Below are 17,388 nucleotides of genomic sequence, written 5' to 3' on the forward strand. Positions count from 1 at the left end.
ACTGTCTTTAACTTGCGTCATAAAATTGGACATACTACGGGCCACTTTTATAAACACTGGGCAAATTTACACCTTGGCAGTATCCTATGACAACCAGTCAGATGATTGCTTTAATTGTGCAACTTGCAGCTGGTTGAAAAAAACTAATAACTGATTCATTGCTATGGGTTACTGCCCAGGTGCAAATGTTCCCACCGTTTATAAATAAGCCCTATAATGTTATTATTTTTTTATGCCATAACTATGCACAGAGGAATAGTTGGCTAACATATAGGGCCAGATTTACTAAAGGTCAAAGTCACTAACTTTAACGTTAGTGAAAATTCGCTAGCGAAGGAGATAGACTCTAGCAGTAATTCGTTCCCTTACACCTAGCGAAGTTGTACTCTGGCGAAGGGACGTAACTACCTGTCTAGACTGATAGTAGGCTCAAGTAAAGTTTACGGTATCCCTACTTCTCAGTGCAACAGACAATGTCACACCGGGAAACCAAAGTTGTGCGTTGTGTGATTTAGAGTTTTATATACAGTATGTTACTAATGTTAATACTTGCAGTTATACACCTTATTATTATGTGATAGCTTCAGAAACTGCTGGTGTGCCTTTGATGGGCAGTCACTGCAAGCACTTTCTTTCAATGTTTCACTTTAAAGGGGATGTAAACACAAATATAACATTTTGTCTAATGAAAGAATCTATTGTAAACACCTTTCCAGTATACATTAATTAAGCATGTTCAATGGTTTTAAAGTGATTGGAAGCAGACCCGGATTTGTGGCAAGGCCACAAAGGGCCGGGCGTAGGGTGATACAGATAAAGGGGCAGCATGCCGCCCAGCCACATGTGGGGAACTCTGGGGTCTAGAAGCAAAGGTCTTTGTGCTTCCTGACCCCTCTGTAAATGATTACACCTCCTGGGGAGGTGGGGGGATGGTGAAGTATACCTGCCTGCATGTTCTGCCTGCATGCATGTGCGCCATCCTGAGGGGGGCAGAGGTGCAAGCAGGCATGTGCCGATGAGTGGTGGATAATGCCGGCCTCAGGCCACCCACAGGCGAAATCCAGCCCTGACTGCAAGTTGAAAGAAGTATTTGCCTGTCCCTTTCTGCATTCCTCATTCTAACTTTTGAATGTAACAAAAGTCAGTTCTCCTTCAGACAATGTAGCGAAAAAATAGGAAGGACACACACTTGTAAGCAAACTGAAGTATAAACAACCTCCTGGTTACCCTGTTGAGTGCCCTATTGGGTGCTTGAATATGTAAGCAAACAGCATATTTATATGTTTAGATCATTTGCTAATATGGAACTTTCACAATTTGGGTCTGTTTTATATGGGAACACACCTTGGTCAAAGGAATGACTTAGTTCCACATTTATTCAGATTATTTTTGTGCAATGAGCTGCCCTATCCACCCAGTGGTAGTTCTGTTTTTAGATACATTAATAAAGGAAAAAAATATTATACAGGGCAATCATCTGAGTGGGAAACAAGCCTAAATGTGTCTTCCTACACTACTCTGCATAATCTAGTCCAGTGTATAATGAAACCCTTTGCTACATGTACTGGCAAAATAAACAATGTTTATTGTTTCTTTCAAATGTGAAGCCATTGCATGAAGTCCATTGTGCATATTTGGTTTGAGCGTAGGTTTACATCCTTTTTATTGCTAGGATACAGTCTCTTAGAGTGAATGGCCCTGCTGCCTGACACAGTTCCCAGCTCTACCTCTCCCACTGGTGTGTGGATGTGGGAAGAGCGATGAGTGAAGGCTGGTGATATCATTGGTGGGAGGAGGAGCAGTTGTCGCTCCTGCAGTCCTGTTTGGTTGCCTCTGCAGTGCAGATGCTCTCTCTCTCTCTAGCAGCCACCCTCTCACCGACTGACATGTTGAGTGAGCCTGGGCTTTGTTTGGGAACCACACTAAAGGTGAATGCCAGACTTTAAAGGGATCAACAGAAGCACCATTGCCGTAAGGCAGAGGAAGATTGTGAGTTGTGTGGGTAGTACTGCTCCCTGATGAGGCAGGAGAAACTAGCTTGCACCCTCCGACGTGGGGGTAGGTGCATGAAAAGACAGAGTACAGGAGGAGTGGGCAACATCCTGAGCAATGTGCTGAAGAAGAGGAACTGCATTTCCAGGACTGCTCCCCGCTTGCTCTGCACTCTGGAACCAGGTAAAACCCTATCACCTGTGCACTGCTGATCAACTGGGTTCTATGCATAGGCAGGAGCTGTGGTGCCCGGTGTATCTTTATGCTGTTTAGAGATTCATACATTTGGAATTAATGATGGATCTGTTTGTAGCTTGAAGAGTTAAAGTACTGACCATTACCTGGTGCAAATGGAAGAGAGTGGTGCTTAACTATGTCTGATGACCATCTGGTGCTAAATTTGGGGCTGAGCCTTTGGAAAACGAACAGGGACAGCTGAAAGACAAGACGGCTGAGGCAGATGCCTAAGGCCCTGAATTGTAGAGCCCTTTAGCAAACAGCCTTTTCTCCATTTCCTTTCATTGCCTTTCTCTCCATTTGCTTTTTCTCACTGCCTTTCTGCTCTTTACAATCTCCATAAGATACCCAGGGTAGGAAAAAGAAAGCCATCACGAAAGGACAAAGGCAAACCTTACAGGCAGAGGGGCCATTGCACACACAGTGTCTCGACCTCAAGGTGGCATTTCACATGACACAGGGCCACACTTAGGGTCAGGAGCAATAAGAGCGTGCTAATATCTGTGGCTTACATTATGCTTGTCTGTTTTGCCTTTCTGCTGTTCTTGATTGGATCTGTGCATATAACTATATTACTTGTGTGTGGGATTAAATCAGTTTATAATTCTTTTCTGCACTAATTTTACTGGCATGTCTAGGCTTAATGCTATGATCATTATTCATTTTTTGCAGCAATCTCACTGACATGTCTGTGGTTAATGTTGTCATCGTTATCCATTTTTAGCAATGATCTTACAGGCATTTACAGGGTTAATACAGTGTTTAATATCCATGAGAGCTAATCCCCTCCGCATCTGTCAAGGATTTCTTTCTAATTACCTCTTTGTGCTGCAAAGGCAAAGCTTCCTTTTGTTGCAAATCTTTATCTTCAGTGGAGGAAGTTGGTAACACAGCTCCTGTACATGTTTTGAATATTGGCAGAACCATTTGCTTCAAGTATGGGTACAAAATGTGCACTATGTATTCTTGGCTCCATAGGAGTGATTACAAAATGTACAGTATATGTAGAGAATATCATACAGGCACTATCGCACAATATGTGGCCTAAAGCAAATGTTATACTGGGGCCCCAAAAAATGTGCCACACTGAAATTTGAGGCATTAGCCCAAGATAAGCCAGTAACATCCCTATAGAAAATAGATGATTAAAATTGCATTAACTGTAGGCATTCAAGTAAAATCACTGATTAATCACAGCATTAACCCTAGACATGCCAGTGAAATCACTACAAAACTTATAACAATCATGGCATTATTCCTTGACATTCCAGTAAGATCACTGCACGGAATGAGCACTAAATTAACTCCACACCTGCCAGTAAGGTTATTGCAGAATGTAGAAAGTAGTTGTTAAAGTGATTCTTTGGGGGGGATTTTAGTTGAAAATATTCTGCATGCAGCAGCTGCTAGATATGGACACGTTCCTATGATTTTTATAGGAATGTGGCGGTATCGCTGTAAGGACCAGCACTATCTTCTGTTCAAAAAACAAAAAACTCTTTATTTCACATACCACTTGTGTCTAACATTTTGGTCCACATTAGGACCTTTATCAAGGACTTTGCAAGAGTCGGCACTCACGTCACTAGGTTCAACTTGCCTGGGTGCAGTGTCCAAAATTTTTGTTTTTCATTGCTTGGAAACTGTTTTGTAGTGAATGGAGCCTGACACAGTTCCCAGCTCTACCTCTCCCACTGGTGTGTGGATGTGGGAAGAGCGATGAGTGAAGGCTGGTGATATCATTGGTGGGAGGAGGAGCAGTTGTCGCTCCTGCAGTCCTGTTTGGTTGCCTCTGCAGTGCAGATGCTCTCTCTCTCTCTCGCTCTCTCTAGCAGCCATTCTCACACACACACTTGCTGACTCTGTCGCAACCGGCTTAATAGCCAGTGATTCTTGCAGAGAGAACTAAATATGCCTAGGCTTCATTTGGAAACCACACTACATCAACCAGACACTGCTTATTCCTTTTATTGTCTGGTTGATGCCAGACATTAAAGGAATAAGCAGTAGCACTTTTGCCTTAAGGAAGCAGAGAAAAGTGAGTTGTGTGGGTAGTACTGCTCCCTGATGAGGTACAAGAAACTGGCTTGCACTCTCCGACATGGGGGTAAGTGTTTTGAGCAGGCAGTGCACAGGAGGAGTGGGCTATATCCTGAGCAATGTGCTAAAGAAAAGGAACTGCATCTCCAGGACTACCCCCATTTGCTGTGCACTCTGGAACCAGTTAAAACACTATTGCTTGTGCTGCTCATCCATCAGGTTCTAGATATAGATTGGACCTATGTTGTTTGGCCATTTTGATACAGATAACATTGGAGATGGTTCTGTTTCTACTGTCATCCCATGGCATAGATAACAGTCATTAGCTTTGTTAGTAGCCATCTGGAACTATAATTGTAGCTGAGCCTGTGGAAATAGGGCCATGATCAGGGTCAGGAACAGTCTGTGCCTGCTGACTATTATGCCTCCACGTTTTGCCTTTCTGCTGTTCTTAATTATAGGAAGCATGCATTCAACAAAATATTACTGGCATGTAAGGGGTTAAATTGTTTACTGTCTGGATTCATCTCACTTTCATCTCACAGGTATGTCTGGAATTAATACTGTGTTTCTTATCCATTATTATTTTAAACCATGATCTTACAGGCAGGGGTTCATTTGCTGTGATATATCGTAGATAATACTACTAGGTAGGAACTACTGATGCCAGCCAAGGGTGTATGCAGTTCAACAGCTGTGGAGGGGCATCTGCATCACATGTTTTCTTGCCATATTCCAGTGGGATGTAGTACAAGATGATCCTCCAGATGTTTCTGAATACTTCCATCCAAGGGTGCAGGAAGTTTTTGCTATGTAACAGCTGGGAAATCACCATATGAATAATGACAAGAAAGTATGTACCCCATGTAAACAGGTGGGCCTCCAGCATTTCTGAATAACAACCACAAGCCACTGGGTGCACAGGCAGTGCATGTTCTTTATCAGTTGGAGGGCTACCTGTTCAAATGGAGGAAAATGATTTGTTATCCAGTAGCACAAATCAGTAGGTGACCCTATATGTGTAACAGATACAGGCAGTTTTTATTATGTAAAACCTGGGGTAGTGGTAAGTTTTGCCTTGCTCTTCTCCTGATGGCTTTCAATTTTTTCATAATGAGAGGAGAGGAAGGCTATGAAAGGTAACGAATAATAGGAAGTTTTATAAAAGTTTGAAGTGGCAGTGCCAAGTTTGGCGCCTTAGGGCACTGGACCTATACCATTGATGTCTATCAGTAGTACTGTCAGACTATAGGAGCAAGATTTCAGCACTGGACAGCACCTCTCACCTGCTCAGAGAATTGTACTAGTTTTGCTTCTGTTCTTGGCTAACATTCTTTGCTAAATTCTAGACAATGGCTGTGAAAATTCTTTAGGGCTATCAATGCAAAATACCATATGCAACTCCTACGTTTATATTTATATTTAACGCCTAAAAATGGCTGTAGCTATAATTTTCATCCTGTAGACTTGCCTATTTTGTAAATATCCAAGTCCTTAAAACTACTCATGTTAAAGGTTGTCAGAACCACTGGCAGTTGTGGTTTAACAACAGCAGAGCCACAGAAAAGACATGTTCACTGTAAGGAACAAGGTGTGTTATAAAAGTCCAGATAAAATCACCTTTGGATAATTTACATCTCCCATCACAACTTAACAGCCGTTTGTTGACTTATGGGAGTTGTAGATAACAGATGGCTTTTGATCTACAATTTGCAAAATCTGTATTGCCCTTTTCCTAATGTAAAAAACGAATCCGGGATTGAAGTTCCCCCAAAATCCAGCAACTTCTTTTAGGGCCCTCCTCTGCCCAAACAAAAACTTCACAGAAATAAACGATGTTGCTGTATCCCTCAGAGAGGAGGGGGGAGATAACAGAAAATTTATATAGTGTAGTAATTTCAATGTTTAAGTAAAATACACCCACAGTGTCCTCCAAACCTTACTAAAACACTTTTTTACTGTGATGCAAAAAGAACATACACTTGTGTATTAAATTAACTTATTCACCATGTGTGTTCAATTATAGCTTTTTCACCCTTATTTTAAACAGGAAGAAAAGAGAACAGACAGGGGTGGGTGGGTCCATAACTAAGGGATAGTGAGGTTAGCAACACAAATTCAGATTGTTGCTTTCCGGTGGTTTTATATACTCACAAGGAGTGAGTTTCAACTAGAGAATTGGTGTAGTAGTTTCAATATTAAGTAAAATACACCCACAGTGTTCTCCAAACCTTACTAAAACACTTTTTTACTGTGATGCAAAAAAAAAAAAACATACACTTGTGTGTTAAATTAACTTATTCACCATGTGTGTTCAATTATAGCTTTTTCACCCTTATTTTAAACAGGAAGAAAAGAGAATAGACAGGGGTGGGTGGGTTCCGTAACTAAGGGATAGTGAGGTTAGCAACACAAATCCGGATTTAGTAAGATTTAGTAAGATTTGTGTTGCTAACCTCACTATCCCTTAGTTACGGACCCACCCACCCTTGTCTGTTCTCTTTTCTTCCTGTTTAAAATAAGGGTGAAAAAGCTATAATTTAACACACATGGTGAATAAGTTAATTTAATACATAAGTATATGTTCTTTTTGCCCTTTTCCTATTTCTCTGTTCCTTATTTTCCTTATTCTCTGTTCCTTATTTTCTTTAATATAATTTCATTCCTTATTTTAAAAAAAAAAACCAACAAAATCAGTTTTCTCAACTGCCATTCTGTCTTAGTTTATCAACTTTTCACATGTTTGATAAGCTGTTTTCTCAAAAACTCCTTTTATCTCCCACAGGAGTGGACACCAAATTGAAGTTTACTCTTGAGCCATCTCTGGGTCAGAATGGATTTCAGCAGGTACAGTTTCCTTTTTCTTAAAAAAAAACAAAAAACTGTGGAAATCATTTGAAAGTGCTCCAGATGAGCAGGTCAATATATGGATATATTTGATTGATTGGCTGTGGAATGAATTGCTCTATCTAGGTTTCCTTTTTCTTCAATTCAAACCCTCGTTATGAAAAATGCTACAATCTATGAAAGCACAGAATTGATTGATCTCTATTTAGTGGTTAGTGTTTTACAGTATAAATGAAAAATCATAGCCATAGTTATTGCATAACTAAACACTGTGGGGGAAGCAAAAATATATTGCATATTCACACTTTGTGTGTTGCTTTGATTAAATTGTACTTTTTGTATTTACAATACAATCTGTTTGGTCAGGTCCCATCTTGAAAACATTACCATACCAGTTATCTTGCTGTTATTCCACTAGTATCCATGACGTAATTCCATACGCTTCTTTTAGCAGGACTAGCACTGGCCTAAATGTTTACTTTTGATTATCTGTGCTATTATAGTGCAGAGTATATTGTGCATCTTTCTTCCCCTGGCTTTCAGAAGTAATTTGATTACCAGTATGTTAAGCTTTCTGTTTATATAATCATAGTCCTCCTATTGTGAACAGTTGGAGTAGAAAAAACTGTTTGCTTGGGCAGCCTTGCATGCATGATCAGATACACAAAATGAATGCTTTCCTTCATTACACAAAAACCCTATAGAAACAAAGACTGCCAGAAACACAATAATAGTACAGATCATAAGTTCATTTTGAAAGGTGTGTGGTTTATTTTTAATTAACTTTAAAGCCTTATTTGAATTTGCCTCCTCTAGTGGTTTTATACTGGTGGGTTGATAGATTTCCCTTTAGTGGGCTTAAGTCCTGTCTACGTCATCCTAATTTAACCATTTTTGGGGTAGATGAAATAAAAGGATTAACAATGTAAGTACCGGACTGCTATTGACTATTTTGTAAATCCTTACTTACGCAGGTAAAACCAAAAATAACTCTGAGAGGCTGCTTTTGAAAAATACATTTTTTTATGATTTAAAGTCATCCAAGGAGGAAGGAAATCAAATTATTATTATTTAAGTAAAAGTGTATTTGTTACGTTTCTGAATGTTTCAGGGTCGATGAGAAATAGGTAGTTTAATGTATGTGCAGAGTTTGGGATAAACTAAAAAGAACTCAATATAAGAACCATTGGATATTAATAATTTACAGTGAACAATTACAAGACTGTTGGCAATTTGGTAACAGACCATAATAATTTAATGGTTATATAATTGATGGTTTCTCTTTTGGGACAGTAAGCCTTCCCTCAATTCAGTTTTTAAAGTTACACTTTTCTTAATTATATATGTGATCTTAAACACACTTTAGATACACCTATTGGCTATCTCATTGTTTCATGTCTGTGGCAGTGTACAAATCAAGCATGCGTACAGTTCTGCTGAATGCTTTGGGTAGTTGTGATAACACTGCACGTCCACTGTTCATAGTTCTATGGCTTATAACGACTTTTCTGCTTACAGTGGTATGATGCTCTCAAAGCTGTGGCCAGATTGCCAACTGGGATACCAAAGGAATGGAGGAAGAGAGTAAGTGTTTTGGGGATATTTTGACTTCAGAGAGTTTGTGTGAAGCAACTAAAAGCATTCCTTTAATTTCCTGTGTCAAATAATATATACGTGGGGATTATGGGAAGGCCATCTCCCATAGAGTACATTTTAATAAAATAATTCATATTTTTCAACATAATATTCTCTCAGTAATTATAAAACAGCTTTTACTTGATCGTTATTGGAGGCAAAAAGCTATTGGGGGATATTTAATGTTATATATAATAATTGACTTCACATAAAATGCCTCCTTTAGTAGTTCAAATTGTGTGTTTATAGCATATATGTAGTGGTGTAATTATATAAATAATACATTAGCCATATTATGCAGAACACAGCCATCTGTGCTAGTGGGTGTGTGTCTGCATGTTGCACAGTAACTAGAACAAAAGCTAATTGAATGGGAAGAGAAACCGAAGGAAGCCCATAAGCCTTCTGTGGTAACTAGCCCTGCTGAAGGGCCACTGTTCTCTCAAATTGTGCTGCTGACCACTTAAGTCTGCAGAATATTGTATATTTCTGTATGTATCTGTAAGAAAATATAAGGATTTGTCCTTACTTTAATCCAATTGACGTTTGATTACCCATAGTGATATCCGAGCATGCCCTGCATTGATTTGCCATTCCAAGTCTTCTTTCTGGCTACTTAAAGGGGTTGTTCACCTTCAAAACTTTTTTCAGTTCAGTTGGTTTCAGATAGATTGCCATAAACAAAGACTTTTTCCAATAACTTTCTATTTTCTATTTGTAACCATTTTTCTAATATTGAAATGTAAAGTTTAATTTTTCACCTTCTAAACCAGCTCTGGGAGGAGGGAGTGATGTGTGGGCCAACCCAATACTCGCGGAACCCGGCGGACCTTGCTGCTCCTCTTGCGGGTCGCGGGCAGGTTGGGGTTGAACTCTTCTGCTTCTTTTGTTATCTTTAGCCCTGCTGAGTTTCATTAAAGGGGAACTCCGGCTTCCAAACCAAAATTTGATAAAGAGGCCCACATAACACAGAAACCCATAATATACCCATCACAGTTACCTGTTTCTTCAAAACGTATGAATAATGCCATTTTCTATGCTGAAATCCAGCTGTTTAACAGTTCTTCTCTTTCTGCATCATTTGCAAATCCTGGCAGGGAAAGAGGGTCTAAACACTGATGTTACAAATTGTAACAACTTCTCCACAGCTTACAGACAGCATGCATGAACTACATAACCCATAATGCATTGCACTGTGATGTTCCTTTCCTTATTGAAATCACGTGTTCAGGGAATTGTGGGGTTTGGAGGATGCAGGCTAAGGACAGATGGCTGCTGATACAGAGTAACAATAGTCAGCCAGCTCAGCAAAGTAGTCAGAAAGATCAGCAGGAGAGCAGGGGGCTAGGCTTAGGGAACTGTTCCAAATCACTAAAAATCATGAAAAATCTGCATATTGTTTAATTAATGTATATTGCAAAGTTGCTTGAAATTGTTTACTTTTAAAAAAGCTTATGTTTGTATGGCGATCCCCTTTTAAAGGCAGCTGTTAGAATTGATACAATAGTTACTAATATTCCACAGATACTGCTGAGAAATGTATCAACTAAATGTAGTAAATTGTAACAGTTCAGAATGCTCCTGGATCACTGAGCTGCCAGACTGGAACACTAGAGACAAGAATATTCAACTTTAAACTTACATTTTAAGAAAACTGTAAAAAATAAAAGATGGCAAGCAATTAAAAAAATGAATTGTTTATGGTGAACAATCTGAAAACAACTCAACTGAAAAAAGTAGGCTGAGGATACAATAAATTCTTTTCACTTTGAACTACTGCCTGGTGGAAGTCTGCCTTCTTTGAGTGCCTGCTCCATTTTGATTCTTTGAGTGCCTGCTCCATTTTGATTTGTCCAACTGAAAAAAGTGTTTGGAAAGTGAATAACCCCTTTAAGTAATGAAGCATTCTTACACAGTAGGGGGTTGCTGCTGGATTAATCTCCTCTTCTTTGGGTGACTAATGTCCTCCAAATGCTTCCCCATTAGCTATAAAGTTAATCGCTGGTGGGAAACCATATGCATGGCTTCATTTTTCCAAAGTCAGGTGAAGTTTGTATCACAGGCATCTAATCTCCTTGTGTGCCATTGCCATTAGGGACATTGGAATACCTTATTGTATTACTTTGCTTTATGTGTAAAAAGAAGGCTTGGAGATTTAACATATGTTCCTTTCCATTGACACACCAGTGCAGAAGACATAAAATAAACATCTAGGGCAAACTTTAATGAGAGCTAAAGTGCCTAAGACTTCTGCACAGTCCTCTATATAAAAATGTATAAATATACATAATTTGCTTCTTATGTTCTCTTTAACCCACTGCATTATATTAATTTTCAGGTATGGCTCAATCTGGCCGATCACTATTTACACAGCATTTCAATTGACTGGGATAAAACAATGCGCTTCACATTTAATGACCGGAGTAATCCAGATGATGACTCAATGGGAATACAAATTGTAAAGGTAAATTCTTGGCTCTAGTATTATCACTGTAGATACAATGCAACATACAGTATTAGCTAGTTGTGCCCAAGGGAGTGTCCATAACACCCATTAGATCTGTAATGCTTTAAGGATTAGTATTGAACATTTAGTATACTCTTAATTTATGTCTTGTGATTGCAGGATCTTCACAGAACAGGCTGTAGCTCTTATTGTGGACAAGAGGCTGAACAGGATCGAGTGGTACTGAAACGAGTGTTGCTTGCCTATGCTAGGTGGAACAAAACCATTGGATACTGCCAAGGATTTAATATACTGGCAGCACTTATACTTGAGGTCATGGAAGGGAATGAAGGAGATGCTTTAAAGGTATGTAAAATTATTGCTGTTTATCATAAAATCATCATATTAGAAACTGTCTGTAAGTACACCATAAAGAGACATACCACTTATTTTTATGGTACCTTACCTCTACAGGGTATGATGAAAGGTAGTCCATATCAACCAGATATTAATAACAGATGCATTATGAAATTACTAATATACATACAGCAAAAAATAAAGCAAAGTATAAAAGAATAACTGTCAACAAACCAACTGTATAACCCAAAGCTTAGATATATGGATAAGTGATGAGGCTGGCAAAAATGAAGGCTTTGATGAATGGATAATTAAGATGGGTCTCCATGAGTAATGTTAAGTAACATAAAGCAACATAAAACATAGAGCAACATAACGTTTTTGGGCATCCTGCTTCTTAGAAAAGGTTGCAGCCAACAAACCTAGGTGTAGCACAAACCCATAGTTTCATATTGTTACATATTTTGTATAAAAAATCCCAGTAACTTACCATTTTTCTGTATAAATATATATCTGGCCTTCTAATGGGTTCACAACCTGATTCTTATTTCTAACTACAATGAGAATAATTTTAAATTCATAATAGAAAAATCAATAGCAGCCAGAGAAACTGACACTCTTTTTAGATATATAATGAACACAAGCTGATAGCAGTTAGAAAGAAGTTCTCGGGTCTCAAAGTGTAAAAACTCACCAGTTGTAAGAAGAGGTCCAGGTGCACCACCCTGAACCTTCAGCTGAGGGAGCATATAACCGTATTGAAAAAGAGCAGACACTTTCAAAGACCAATCTTCAAGACAGACTTGTAAGATGATTAGTTTAATTCGGTACAAAAGGATACAGCCTTACGCGTTTCGTATCTTTCAGAGACTTATATGATTAAGTGTCTAAAAGATATGAAATGCGTAAGGTTGTGTACTGAAATAAACTACAAATGATCTTACAAGTCTGTCTGGAAGATTGGTCTTTGGAAGTGCCTGTTGTTTTCAATACCTTTTTTAGATACTATTAAGCCACATCCACATGATGACTCAGACAATGGTCTTTGCTTACCAGAGCACAAGTTTACTTTTCCAGCCAGGATCACTGGCTGGAAAAGTATTGGTCCCCAACCAGTGGTTTGTGAGCAATGTGTTACTCAACAAACCCTTGGGTGTAGTTCCCACTGTCCACAAAGCAGGTGTTTATTTTTAGATATCTGGCAAGTTTGGGTTGAATGAAAACAAGATACATTGCCAAACAGAGTCAACCACAGGCTAACAATCTGCACAGAAGTTAACAAATTGGCTAATCACAGCCCTTACTTGGCACCCACAGAAATTTTTACCATGGTTGTGCTGATCCCCAACTCTTTTTACAATTGACTATAGCTCACAAGTAAGAAAAGTTGGGGACCCCTGGTGTAAGCGACTGTATATTACCTCTTGTTAACAATGCCAGGCGTTACAATTTATTCCCTCTTTATCATACCAGGATGCAACTGTATATAGATCTTTTTGTGTGGATTGTGTTTTAACTTGTGTAATTATATTTGTATCTACAGTATTTGCAGCTACTGCAGTATGTGCTGTCCCAGTATGTACTTGTATTTTCCCATGTACAATAGCTGTAGATTTATTAGCTTTTCTGACAATAATAATCTCTTCTCGTTTCAGTCCCATGAAATGTTTAACACCCTTACCAGAGAGGCAGTATAATGTGTTACTGCTGTGCTAAACTGTACTAATCTTGCTGTTCAGCATTTCCCAAGCAGTGGGTAGATTATCTGCATCATCATAATATTATCATGCCAAATGAGCCTGCATTGTTTTCCCCAGCCTATCCTTTTCTGTTTTTCATAATTTATGTGAACTGGACAGTCAGTACTCCCTTGACATCCATTAGAACAATTGTATTTGCCAGGTTGGCACATTTTTGCCTCTTGTGTTGCTGGCCTATTATTAGATTTTAATTCTGCTTCATACACAAGCACCCACTATTAGTATGATTGGGGAAATGGCTAGAAAGCATGCACAATGTGTAAGGAAGGAGTGCCCATAGGTTATTAATGTGAGGTCTACTTTTGTTGTGATGTTGTCCAATTATTATCTACATCCATAAAAGCAATAGCATTCTCTTCCATGGAAAATATTACTTAAATATTATATTGATTTATAAGAGAATTTATATAGTGGACAATGTACCTCCTACTGTAATTTATAAATATATTATTAGTCAACGAGGAGTTATGTGGCCGCGTCTTGAGATATACTGATCACCAGCTAAATGTCTACTGATAGATCCTGATCTACCTTTTGGGCACCCCAGGTGTAAGGTGAAAAAGAAATTTAAAATATAATGGATACTCTAATGAACTAAAATGTTAGACTGTCTGCAACTCTTGCCCTGCTTAAACCTTATGCTTAGTAAAAAACTACCTTAAAGTACCTCGCGTCTCCTCCTGCCTGTCCGCTATCTCTACCTGGATGTCGCAACGCTACCTTAAATTAAACCTCTCTAAAACTGAAATGGTTCTCTTTCCTCCAACTAACACCAGTAACATCCAGGAAGTATCCATCATAGTTAACAATTCCACTATCACCCCCTCTCCCCAGGCCGGGTGCCTTGGGGTTATCCTAGATTCCGCCCTGTCATTCACTCCTCATATCCAGTCACTTATTAAATCATGTCACTTCCACCTAAGGAACATTTCCAAAATACGATCATTTATCACCCAAGACGCTGCCAAAATTCTTATTCACTCTCTCATCATATCGCGTCTAGACTACTGTAACTCTCTTTTAATTGGCCTCCCCCTCCAGAGACTGTCACCTCTCCAGTCCATAATGAACACTGCACCTCAGCAACCGCTCCTCCTCTGCCTCGCCATTCTGTCAATCAAATTCAAATTAATGACACTGACTTTCAAAGCACTTCATAACTCTGCCCCACCCTACATCTCTGAACTCATCTCTATATACTCACCCACTCGCTTACTACGCTCCTCTACTGACCTGCTACTCAACTCTTCTCTCATTACCTCCTCACATGCTCGCATTCAAGACTTTGCAAGGGCTCTGGAACGCTCTCCCATGGTCTGTCCGACTTTCTCCCAACCTTTCTGCTTTCAAGAAATCTCTGAAAACGCACTTCTTTCGAGAAGCCTACCCTCACTCTGCTTAACTACCAAACGCAACACCACATACAGTACCACATTTCTCACCCACTTAATTCGATCTTGCCCACTCCCACACCTTGTGTATTACTCCCTTCCCTTTAGACTGTATGCCTATGCATAGGGCCTTCCTCACCTTTTTGTACCTGTATTGATTGTGATGTTTGTTACTCCATATATTCTATGTATGTAATTCATGTGATGTAGTTGTATAATCACATTTACTCTACAGTGCTACGCAATATGTTGGCGCTATATAAATACATGTTAATAATAATGTTAATAATAAAAAGTGGACCTGGCACCTACGCATAACAAGTTGTATAATGAAAGTCCTTTGCAAATTAAACATGAAACACAAATAATTTTTTTCATTAAAGCATTCATACCTGTTATAAAGGTATTTAAATATCTGAGCTGTCAATCAAATATCATCTACCCCGGCATAGAGGCGGGGCATTCAATTACTTTCACTTTCCATTCAGCACTTCCTACATGTCACTGCACCCATTACATTCCCCCTTCCCTCCTCAGCCCTATAATTGTGTAGGGCACTGAGCATGGGCATTAGGTTCCCCCATTATGGTGCATACACAAGATTTTGGAGTAATACACAATTTGTCTTAATAACAGTGTCCACAAAATGGCTGTTGTCTGCTTGCTGTGGTTGTGTAATTCCAAGACTGAAGGAAACAAAATTGAAATAATAAATATAGTGTGAGTAAAGTTTATTTTGCTCAACTAACGTGATAGAAAAGAATTTGGAATTATTTAGTAGGGTGACAGGTCCCCTTTAATTTCAAATTTCAACATTAACAAACAGCATTTACTTAAGCCAGCATGCCAAATGGTTATGCCGCAGGCTAATTTTAGTTTGTGTTTCACTTGTTACCGAGTAACTTGTCCCTCTAGATTCTATGCTTCCCAGGCAGGGATTTCAGTACCATTTTCACAAGTATTTGTAGATATTCATTTCAGTTTTACTTCAAATGCATTTACCCAAGTATGTTTGACACATAGTGAATAAGTACTGTATGTGTGCAGAAGAAGTTCAAATATAACATATAATATGTATGATTCACAAAACACATTCTTTTTCAATGCGATAATGTAAGTTGACAGATATTTGCTTCCTAACGTAGAGATTGTTGTTTCAGGTAATGATTTACCTCATAGACAAAGTGCTACCAGATAGCTATTTTGCAAACAATCTGCGAGCATTATCGGTGGATATGGCTGTGTTTAGGGATCTCTTGACAATGAAACTGCCTGAACTGTCCCAGCACCTGGATGTGCTTCAGAGGACTGCAAACAAAGAAAGCGGAGGTATGTTTATCTACCTTGGATAAGTACTCAGCAGAGCTTGGTTTTCTAAAGGCTACACAGCTTCTATTACACAGTAGTTTAGATTCACAGACCATTTATGGTTCTTGCATTGGGTACCATAGTAACATTTTCTGTGATTTCCAGATACACTATTGCAGTAGCATTAAGATTACTTTGATCATAAAATACATATAGTCATCTACATGTTTATAGGTTAATAATAAAGTGTTTGAGTGTGTTTAGTAATTTGTGCTACATTTTGTTGGCCTTGATCTACACATTTCTGGTGCATTGTTAATTAATAAATTAATAAATCCTTATTTAGTTCAAGTTTTTACGATATTTGCAACCTGATATTGGAGCCGGATTCATCACGGCCATTCCACAAGCCAATTTATATTTATTTATATGTAGCTTAAAGTTCCTGTGCAGAGATTACTACACATAACCACACATCAGTTTTACTCAATGACAAATATCCTTGTCATTTATTGGTCTTTTAATACAACTCATTTGTGTAATCTTTTGTTTTTCAGGAGGTTATGAGCCCCCTCTTACAAATGTCTTTACCATGCAGTGGTTTTTGACACTGTTTGCAACCTGCCTTCCTAACCACACTGTTCTGAAGATTTGGGATTCTGTGTTCTTTGAAGGTTCTGAGATCCTTTTGCGAGTATCTCTTGCTATCTGGGCCAAATTAGGAGAGTAAGTGCAGAAAAGTATTTTTTGTTTTCTCTTCTTCTTTTACATCTCTGATATCTCAAATGCATATGTTCTAATTCAGAAATATTGATTCATCACTTTGCTTTTCACAATAAACGGCACCAAACATATAATCTAATTGCATGTATTTGTTGTTAATAGATTGCTCTGCATCCCTCACTGTTCCCAATCATGGCAGAAGTTACATGATTCAGTATTTTAAACATTTAAAATAGCAGACTGGTCACTTTTGAAGTTTTCATTCTTTTAGGCAGATGGAGTGCTGTCAGAATTCAGATGATTTCTATAGTACCATGGGAAGACTGACTCAGGAGATGCTCGAAGACAGTCTTATAGACAGCAATGATCTAATGCAGGTAAATAAATGCTTATAATTTGCTACAGTTGTGTTAATATACTCCTTTATCTCAAACTGATGCTTAAATGCTTTTTTCATATAATGGATGATCACGGTTACATATTGGTACCAAGGGACAAAAATGGTAAATAGGCAGGCACCAATCCGGAACATCCAACAGAAATGGAATCCAAGAGCCAAGAAATTAAATACAGTATAATGCTTTATTTTATACTACATCTAAAAGAGTATTGCCTGATGCGTTTCGTGTCACACATGGACACTTAATCATAG

At 38.6% G+C, this 17,388-nt stretch overlaps 1 protein-coding gene across 4 annotated transcripts in view; it reads left to right on the top strand.

Annotated features, from left to right (window-relative positions):
* The window catches only part of tbc1d30.S (TBC1 domain family member 30 S homeolog), a 40,565-nt gene that overhangs the window by 14,549 nt on the left and 8,628 nt on the right, over positions 1-17,388 (top strand). For 2 of the 4 annotated variants that reach the window (XM_018255987.2, XM_018255988.2), the window contains exons 4-10: positions 7,055-7,116; positions 8,635-8,700; positions 11,090-11,215; positions 11,378-11,563; positions 15,866-16,034; positions 16,571-16,739; positions 17,008-17,113. In XM_018255987.2, the coding sequence (XP_018111476.1) occupies positions 7,055-7,116; positions 8,635-8,700; positions 11,090-11,215; positions 11,378-11,563; positions 15,866-16,034; positions 16,571-16,739; positions 17,008-17,113 (884 nt within the window). Of the gene's footprint in view, positions 1-1,748; positions 2,176-7,054; positions 7,117-8,634; positions 8,701-11,089; positions 11,216-11,377; positions 11,564-15,865; positions 16,035-16,570; positions 16,740-17,007; positions 17,114-17,388 lie in introns of those variants that run through there. The other 2 variants (XM_018255989.2, XM_018255990.2) reach the window with 2 other exon arrangements.

This window comes from Xenopus laevis, chromosome 3S, assembly GCF_017654675.1.
Source record: "Xenopus laevis strain J_2021 chromosome 3S, Xenopus_laevis_v10.1, whole genome shotgun sequence".
Classification (NCBI taxonomy): Eukaryota; Metazoa; Chordata; class Amphibia; order Anura; family Pipidae; genus Xenopus; species Xenopus laevis.